Below are 10,134 nucleotides of genomic sequence, written 5' to 3'. Positions count from 1 at the left end.
TTCTTGTCTGTCCATCCACCTTCACAATTTCACCTCCATAATCACATTTTACAGCAGTGCTATCTATAGTGGACCCAAAGTACGTTTCCACTCGGCTGTCTCTCCTGTCCTTGAAACAACTCTAGAAGGGCCATCTCCATTATCCTAGTTGAGATAGACTTGAATATCTTTGAATATAATTTGCGCCTGCTGTCTTGGAGGAGACTGAAGGAGAATATCTTGGCTCATTTGGGTGATAGTGTAAGGGAGACTTGTCATAAGGGGGTTTGTGAAAAACAAAGTTTATGGAAGGACTGACATTAAATCTTCCAACTCACACACCCATTATGTAATCTGAGTCATAGATACACAGGGTGATTACCATTTCCAGTCACTCCTCTAAATGCCCTGAATTGCATTTGACATTTATGTTAGCTCATAAATGCTGCAGAGCTAGTTTCCCCTGCCCTGATTTGAAATAGGTCTAATGTTTTTAATTCTTTCTCCACCTGTTGTTGTTGCTAGGCTAACCTCTGTCCCCCACCTGTGGCTAATGGACCAATCATCCTGGGGGAGAGGTTTGCGGATGTAAATTACTCTGTCAATACTTGTCACATTGCAAGCAGATGGTGTCTGAAATTGCTCCATCATATTTCATCCTCCCTCTTAAAGCTTTCTCCTTGGATTTGAGCCATGAAACTCTTGTTATTGTTTTTTTTTCTTGTCTTGGATACATGATTTGTGCTGCTAGGCAACAGAGAGGAAACTATTTGTTTTTTACCACTTTGTCCGTTTGTCAAAAGCCTCAATTTCCGTGTGGGCGAGAGGGATATTTTTGAAAGAGGTTTAATTTTGTTGTGGCGATCTTTATCAGACTCAGTCAGGAGTTGGATTAGGATTTGCAGTATAATCATGGTTGTGTGGAAAAGTGTTTTATTTTTATTTTTGTCAATGACGCAGTGTTCTAACCCTGGTCCTTAATGTCCACACAGTTTAGGGACAGAAGTCCTAATTTAAGTGAGAAAAATAAGTAATCTTAAAGATACAATTTAATTAACTCTAATAATCTAAGAAATTGATGCATTGCTGGTATTTCTTAGCACCTTTTTAAGTTGGAGGGATTCAATGCAATTCCTTACCACAAAGCTTTCCACATAAAACATGGAAACAACATATGGCAAGCTGACAAACAACATTGCTGTCACAATAGGATAAATCACAAGCATTTATCAACAGAAAAAAATGAAATCCCAAGTGGGAGAAAAATATGCAATTGCAAGATTTACTGTACAGCAAAGCACAAATTTGATATCGTAACATCTTACAATGGTATTGTTCGTTGTGCTTTTTTGTCCGTTCATCAGCGGTGGTGCCTCAGCCTGGTCCCAGATCTGTTTTTGCTGTGTTGTCAATGACCATAGGAGTTACAATGACAATAGAAATGACAATGACCCTATAGGAGTTGCTTGTCATGATGACAAATCTGGGACCATGCTAGTTGTGCTCATCTTGCCTATCGGTATATACAGCAGCTGTGGAGGAATTTATTGAAGTAGTTCCTGAACTCTGTGTTGAAAACTGTGTAGATGATGGGGTTGAGGGCGCTGTTGACATAGCCCAGCCAGGTGACGATGCTCATCAGCCATGGGGGGATGTAACAGGTGGCACACAGGGCCCGCGTGGTGTGGACCACGAAGAACGGGGTCCAGCAGAACAGGAAGGCACCTGGGATGGAATAGACACACACATACAGGCAGTCAGGCACATACACAAGCAGACACACAAGGTACACACACACACACGTAGGAAAACAGGTACGCGGTGCTCACAAACATAGGAACATAGGTACATGGTACGCACACACAGGCAGGCACACACAAACACACCACAAAGAGGGAGGTTTATACTGAGGCTCTTTAGATTTCTGCTTAAATAATCGTAAGCTACAGGAATAGCAGTAAAATGACACCTCTGAGACTTCTCTCATTTATGAAATGATTATGGGTCAGGTTGACACATGCTTCAAACTCTTTATTACTACATATGTAGGATCTTAATTTGATCACCCTGTTGCAGGAGAACTTTCCTGCAATGCAGAACATTTTAAACGTGTAGTGTATTTGAGGTTTAAAAATGCTTCTGAAATGTGTAATTTCCATTTAGAAATTTCAGACTTGATTTTCCCCTACAAAAATGTCCATTAATATTATAATCCACATAACAATTAACATTTCCTGTTGCTGCCAGATTATTTTCCTGCTGTAGCAAATTGGCTCAAAATAAGATCACACTCTGTCCCAAATGGCACCCTATTCCCTTTATAGTGCACCACTTTTGACCAGGACCCATGGTAAAAAGAAGTGCAATTTATAGGAAATGGGGTGCCATTTGGGACGCAAAACAAATTTAATAACACAGGAATTGCTAAATATATCATGAGTCTTACTTGAAAACATCACTGAATGGCGAGTAGGAATAGATCTAGCTAGGAATAGCCAAGTCAAACGCAATCAAAATCAAAGATTGGGCCCTATAAATACAGTATACCCACTTAGGGCTCCATTCAGATGGCTGTATTTCAGATTGAAGTAGTCTGAAGAGACCCTGCTGATAGGATTATATATATATATTTTTTACCACTGAGCATAAATTACATCTGCATCACGAAGTGTGATCATATCCCAATGACATACTGTAGGTAAAGCAGTGCTATTTACAGAAATACTTACAACAGGTCATTTCCATATCAGAGTGATAGCAAGGGTTGTTAGAACTATGCTAATTAGGGATATACAGTAGGGGAAGCCAGCCCAAATCTGTATTGTAAATTGACAAACGCCATTTAAAATCATACACTTGCCCATACATAAACCAATTGCTCATACATGAGGAAAACGCACGAGGAATACTTCAGATACGGATCCATCAGTTAAGCTTGATAGAACTGCGCCAGATCTAATTATGTTTGTATGTAAAGAAGTACACCTGCCAGGCAGCTTTCCTGCCTAGCCCCCTGCTTGGCTGAATAATTCAGAAATGCTGATGGGATTTCTATTAATACCTAGAATGGCCATTAGGATGAGTGATAGATCAGACACTAACTGTTGCATGATTAGATTTTATACATAGATTTTATACATTTTTTGTTTAGCCATCTCAAAGGAACTCAAGCTATGCATAAAGTGTCCAAGTCATCTTATGTAGGGTGTCTTATTAAAACCTGGTCCCCTTGTGGGTCCCCCAGGACCAGTATTAAGAATGTTTTATCTAATGTAATAATGTGTTTCTGAGTTCCTTCCTACCAGACAGCTCTATCACTCCTGCTATATGGAGTTGTTGAAGATCCATCATCACCTCCTACTGCGCCATCGAGAGCATCCTGACTGGTTGCATCACTGCCTGGTATGGCAACTGCTCGGCCTCCGACCGCAAGGCACTACAGAGGGTAGTGCGTATGGTCCAGTACATCACTGGGGCCAAGTTTCCTGCCATCCAGGACATCTACACCAGGCGCTGTCAGAGGAAGGCCCTAAAAATTGCAGAAGACTCCAGCCACTCTAGTCATAGACTGTTCTCTCTACTACCACACGTCAAAGTGTACCGGAGCACCTAGTCTAGGTCCAAAAGGCTTCTTAACAAATTCTACCCCCAAGCCACAAGACTCTTGAACAGCTAATCAAATGGCTACCCAGACTATTTGCATTGCCCCCCCCTCTTTTACGCTGTTGCTACTCTCTGTTTATTATCTATGCATTGTCACTTTAACTCTACCTACATATACAGTCGTGGCCAAAAGTTTTGAGAATGACACAAATATTAATTTTCACAAAGTCTGCTGCCTCAGTTTGTATGATGGCAATTTGCATATACTCCAGAATGTTATGAAAAGTGATCAGATGAATTGCAATTAATTGCAAAGTCCCTCTTTGCCTTGCAAATGAGCTGAATCCCCCAAAAACATTTCCACTGCATTTCAGCCCTGCCACAAAAGGACCAGCTGACATCATGTCGGTGATTCTCTCATTAACACAGGTGTGAGTGTTGACGAGGACAAGGCTGGAGATCACTCTGTCATGCTGATTGAGTTCGAATAACAGCCTGGAAGCTTCAAAAGGAGGGTGGTGATTGGAATCATTGTTCTTCCTCTGTCAATCATGGTTACCTGCAAGGAAACACGTGCCGTCATCATTGCTTTGCACAAAAAGGGCTTCACAGGCAAGGATATTGCTGCCAGTAAGATTGCACCTAAATCAACCATTTATCGGATCATCAAGAACTTCAAGGAGAGCGGTTCAATTGTTGTGAAGAAGGCTTCAGGGCACCCAAGAAAGTCCAGAAAGCCCCAGGACCGTCTCCTAAAGTTGATTCAGCTGTGGGATCAGGACACAACCAGTACATATCTTGCTCAGGAATGGCAGCAGGCAGGTGTGAGTGCATCTGCACGCACAGTGAGGTGAAGACTTTTGGAGGATGGCCTGGTGTCAAGAAGGGCAGCAAAGAAGCCACTTCTCTCCAGGAAAACATCAGGGACAGACTGATATTCTGCAAAAGGTACAGGGATTGGACTGCTGAGGACTGGGGTAAAGTCATTTTCTCTGATGAATCCCCTTTACGATTGTTTGGGGCATCCGGAAAAAAACTTGTCTGGAGAAAACAAGGTGAGCGCTACCATCAGTGTCATGCCAACAGTAAAGCATCCTGAGACCATTCATGTGTGGGGTTGCTTCTCAGCCAAGGGAGTGGGTTTACTCACAATTTTGCCTAAGAACACAGCCATGAATAAAGAATGGTACCAACACATCCTCCAAGAGCAACTTCTCCCAACCATCCAGGAACAGTTTGGTGATGAACAATGCCTTTTACAGCATGATGGAGCACCTTGCCATTTGGCAAAAGTGATAACTAAGTGGCTCGGGGAACAAAACATTGATATTTTGGGTCCATGGCCAGGTCCTTGTGTTCAATCCTCAAGAGGCGGGTGGACAAACAAAAACCCACAAATTCTGACAAACTCCATGCATTGATTATGCAAGAATGGACTGCCATCAGTCAGGCTGTGGCCCAGAAGTTAATTGACAGCATGCCAGGGCGGATTGCAGAGGTCTTGAAAAAGAAAGGTCAACACTGCAAATATTGACTCTTTGCATCAACTTCATGTAATTGTCAATAAAAGCCTTTGACACTTATGAAATGCTTGTAATTATACTTCAGTATTGCATAGTAACATCTGACAAAAATATCTAAAGACACTGAAGCAGCAAACTTTGTGGAAATTAATATTTGTGTCATTCTCAAAACTTTTGGCCACGACTGTACATATTACCTCAAATACCTCGACTAACCTGTGCCCCCGCACATTGACTCTGTGCCGGTATCCCTTGTATATACAGTAGCCTCGCTACTGTTATCTTACTGCTGCTCTTTAATTATAAAAAGAAATACACATTTTACTTATCAACACTTCTTTTTCTTAAAACTGCATTGTTGGATAAGGGCTTGTAAATAAGCATTTCACTGTAAGATCTACATCTGTTGTATTCTGTGCATGTGACATACAATTTGATTTGACTATTATATAAAGCGAGGGATATGAGGATTGAGTGAGGCTGGTATATAAAGCGAGGGATATGAGGATGAGTGAGGCTGGTATATAAAGCGAGGGATATGAGGATTGAGTGAGGCTGGTATATAAAGCGAGGGATATGAGGATTGAGTGAGGCTGGTATATAAAGCGAGGGATATGAGGATTGAGTGAGGCTGGTATATAAAGCGAGGGATATGAGGATGAGTGAGGCTGGTATATAAAGCGAGGGATATGAGGATGAGTGAGGCTGGTATATAAAGCGAGGGATATGAGGATGAGTGAGGCTGGTATATAAAGCGAGGGATATGAGGATTGAGTGAGGCTGGTATATAAAGCGAGGGATATGAGGATTGAGTGAGGCTGGTATATAAAGCGAGGGATATGAGGATGAGTGAGGCTGGTATATAAAGCGAGGGATATGAGGATGAGTGAGGCTGGTATATAAAGCGAGGGATATGAGGATTGAGTGAGGCTGGTTGGAATGGTGTCTTCTCTCAAAGGAGAGTCCCTTATTGTCAGACACCCCCTGACTTTGAGGCATGTATAAGTATTTTACCCACATAACTCTTTGCAGTCTACACCAGGGGTTCTCAAACTTTTTGGGTCCGGGGACACCTGTTGTGATTGCAAATTCATAAGGGACCCCCTCATAATCAGAAAACAACTTGAGTGTGATACAAATAGTCTACAAGGAGTTTTACTATGACATCTACAGTGCAAGACTGGACGAACCAAATCTCAGGCCCTGGGAGAGAACATGTAAAAGGCCTGCCTCTTGGCATTGGAGAGAAAATATTGCCGTTTTCAAGCTAATATCTTGCAATTCTACACATTTTTGTCACTGAGCAAAGAGATGCTTTGTTGTTGCAGCTTTAAAGCTAATATCCTGCAATTATACACATTTTGCTGTTAGGCAGAGAGAAAACTTTGCAATTTTAAAGCTTAAATTACAATGCGTTTATGTATATATACAGTAGCAGGCCAAAGTTTGGACACACCTACTCGATCTTTCTTTCTTTTAATATTTTCTATATTGTAGAATGATAGTGAAGACATCAAAACTATGAAATAACACATATGGAATCATGTAGTAACCAAAAAAGTGCTACACACACAATTCAAAATATATTTTAAATTTGAGATTCTTGAAAGTTTGCCTTGTTGACAATTTTTCACACTCTTGGCATTCTCTCAACCAGCTTCACCTGTGGCGCAGTGGTTAATGGCACTCTCAGTGCTGGAGGCATCACTACAGACACCCTGGTTTGAATCCAGGCTGTATCACAACTGGCCGTGATTGGGAGTCCCATAGGGTGGTGCACAATTGGCCCAGCGTTGTCACGTCCTGGCCAGTATAAGGGTTAATTGGTATTGTAGTTTGGTCAGGACGTGGCAGAGGGTATTTGTTTTATGTGGTTCAGGGTGGTGTTTTGGTAAAAGGGTGTTTGATTTAGTATTTCCGGGTTTTTGGTTTATGGTCTATGTTTATGTATTTCTATGTGTAGTCTAGTAAGTGTGTTTCTATGGTTGGTTAATTGGGATTGGGATTTTCAATTGAAGGCAGGTGTTTTCCCTTTTGCCTTTGATTGAGAGTCCCATATATGAGGGTGTGTTTGTGTTTGTCACTTGTGGGAGATTGTTCTGAGTTTAGCCTTGTGCCTTGCCAGACTGTCTGTAGTTCGTTTCGTTTTGGAGTGTTCGTTTTGATTTAATAAATGTTCAAAATGAACAACCGCATGCCTGCTGCGTTTTGGTCCTCCTTCACCGACGACAACCGTGACAGAATCTCCCACCAACAATGGACCAAGCAGCAGAGAAAGGAGCGCGAGAGATGGGCTCGCGAGGGGAAGGAGTTCTGGACCTGGGAGGAGATCAAGTCGGGGAAAGGACCCTGGCGGAAGGATTCCCAGGTCGAGGAGGTAAAGCCAGCCGGTGTACGGAGTCGCAGGCGGCGGTCAAGGAGGCCCGGAAGACAACCCCAATAATTTTTTTTGGGGGGGGCTAATGGGGTGGTCCGGAAGGGCAGAGGAAGAGCCCAGACCACTGCTCTCTTGGGGGATGACGGCGGAGGAGGAGACGAAGATGAGACAGTTGATTGAGGACCTGCAGAGGGAAGATCTGGAGGAGGAACCATGGTATGCGGAGTTGCGCGCTGTGTCGCCAGTGCGCCCGCACAGCCCGGTGCGTCCGGTGGACATGCCCAGCACATGCCGTGCTAGGATGGGCATCCAGCCAGGACAAGTGGCTAAACCGGCTCCACGCTTCAGGTCACCAGTACGTGTTCACAGTCCTGTCTGGCCCGTTCCTGTTCCCCGCACCAGGTTAGTGGTGCGTGTCCCCAGTCCGGCCTGGCCCGTTCCTGCTCCCCGCACCAGGTTAGTGGTGCGTGTCCCCAGTCCTGTCCGGCCCGTCCCTGCTCCCCGCACCAGGTTAGTGGTGCGTGTCCCCAGTCCGGCCCGGCCCGTTCCTGCTCCCCGCACAAAGCCAGTGGTGCGTGAGCTCAGTCCGACTCGTCCTGTTCCCGCTCCCCGCACTAGCCTGGAGGTGCGTGTTCCCAATCTGCCCGCCAGTCAACAGTCACCAGAGCTGCCCGCCAGTCAACAGTCGCCAGAGCCACCCGCCAGTCAACAGTCGCCAGAGCCGCCCGCCAGTCAACAGTCGCCAGAGCCGCCCGCCAGTCAACAGTCGCCAGAGCCGCCCGCCAGTCAACAGTCGCCAGAGCCGCCCGCCAGTCAACAGTCGTCAGAGCCGCCCGCCAGTGAGGAATCGCCAGAGCCGCCCGTCAGTGAAGAGTCGCCAGAGCCACCCACTAGTCAGGAGCTGCCAGAGTGGCCAGACTGCCCCGAGCTGCCAGAGTGGCCAGACTGCCCCGAGCGGCCAGAGTGGCCAGACTGCCCCGAGCGGCCAGAGTGGCCAGACTGCCCCGAGCGGCCAGAGCGGCCAGACTGCCCCGAGCGGCCAGAGCGGCCAGACTGCCCCGAGCGGCCAGACTGCCCCGAGCGGCCAGAGCGGCCAGACTGCCCCGGACTGGCCAGAGCGGCCAGACTGCCCCGAGCGGCCAGAGCGGCCAGACTGCCCCGAGCGGCCAGAGCGGCCAGACTGCCCCGAGCGGCCAGAGCGGCCAGACTGCCCCGAGCGGCCAGACTGCCCCGAGCGGCCAGACTGCCCAGACTGCCCCGAACTGCCAGAGCTGCCAGACTGCCCCGAGCTGCCAGACTGCCCCGACTGCCTGGAACGGCCAGAGCAGGAGCCACCTCCAGATATAGGTGGGCTGGGGAGGGGGGGTGTAGCACAGTGCCGTCGTTGACGGCAGCCACCCTCCCTTCCCTCCCTTTAGTAGGGGGGAATTTTTCTTTTGTTGTTTGGGGGTTATTTTTGTTAAGGTTCTTCCGGGGTTAGCACCTTTAAGGGGGGGGTACTGTCACGTCCTGGCCAGTATAAGGGTTAATTGGTATTGTAGTTTGGTCAGGACGTGGCAGAGGGTATTTGTTTTATGTGGTTCAGGGTGGTGTTTTGGTAAAAGGGTGTTTGATTTAGTATTTCCGGGTTTTTGGTTTATGGTCTATGTTTATGTATTTCTATGTGTAGTCTAGTAAGTGTGTTTCTATGGTTGGTTAATTGGGATTGGGATTCTCAATTGAAGGCAGGTGTTTTCCCTTTTGCCTTTGATTGAGAGTCCCATATATGAGGGTGTGTTTGTGTTTGTCACTTGTGGGAGATTGTTCTGAGTTTAGCCTTGTGCCTTGCCAGACTGTCTGTAGTTCGTTTTGTTGTTTTGGAGTGTTCGTTTTGATTTAATAAATGTTCAAAATGAACAACCGCATGCCTGCTGCGTTTTGGTCCTCCTTCACCGACGACAACCGTGACAAGCGTCGTCCGTGTTATTGTAAATAATTGTCCGGGTCAATGTCAATGCCTAGTTAAATAAAGGTTAAATAAAAAATAAATAAAATAAAAAACCTGGAATGCTTTTCCAATAGTCTTGAAGGAGTTCCCACTTATACTGAGCACTTGTTGGCTGCTTTTCCTTCCCTCTGCGGTCCAACGCATCCAAAACCATCTCAATTGGGTTGAGGTCGGGTGATTGCGGATGCCAGGTAATCTGATGCAGAACTCCATCACTCTCCTTATTGGTCAAATAGCCCTTACACAGCCTAGAGGTGTGTTTTGGGTCATTGTCCTGTTAAAACCTGTTGGGGCTAGGGGGCAGTATTTGCACGGCCGGATAAAAAACGAACCCGATTTAAACTGCCCAGAAACGAGAATATGCATATAATTAGTAGATTTGGAAAGAAAAGACTCGAAAGTTTCTAAAACTGTTTGAATGGTGTCTGTGAGTATAACAGAACTCATATGGCAGGCCAAAACCTGAGAAGATTCCATACAGGAAGTGCCCTGTCTGACAATTTGTTGTCCTTCTGTTGCATCTCTATCAAAAATACAGCATCTGTGCTGTAACGTGACATTTTCTAAGGCTTCCATTGCCTCTCTAAAGCCGCCAGAAAGTGGAATGGGGTGTCTGCTGTCTCTGCGCAAAGAACAGCAGCAGAATTTGTAAGTGGTCAGCCTGG

The 10,134-nt window shown here is 45.6% G+C and overlaps 1 protein-coding gene across 2 annotated transcripts in view; it reads right to left on the bottom strand.

Moving 5' to 3' along the window:
* Positions 1–1,253: 1,253 nt before the first annotated feature.
* The window catches only part of LOC115197014 (D(4) dopamine receptor-like), a 27,729-nt gene continuing 18,848 nt past the window's right edge, over positions 1,254–10,134 (bottom strand). For both annotated transcript variants that reach the window (XM_029758134.1, XM_029758135.1), the window contains one exon: positions 1,254–1,704. In XM_029758134.1, the coding sequence (XP_029613994.1) occupies positions 1,493–1,704 (212 nt within the window). In that variant the 3' untranslated portion in view covers positions 1,254–1,492. The remainder of the gene's footprint in view (positions 1,705–10,134) is intronic.

Source organism: Salmo trutta, chromosome 7 (genome assembly GCF_901001165.1).
Source record: "Salmo trutta chromosome 7, fSalTru1.1, whole genome shotgun sequence".
In the NCBI taxonomy this organism is placed as follows: Eukaryota; Metazoa; Chordata; class Actinopteri; order Salmoniformes; family Salmonidae; genus Salmo; species Salmo trutta.
The sequence above is the reverse complement of the archived record's forward strand: the minus strand, read 5'-3'. Positions and strand labels throughout refer to the sequence as shown.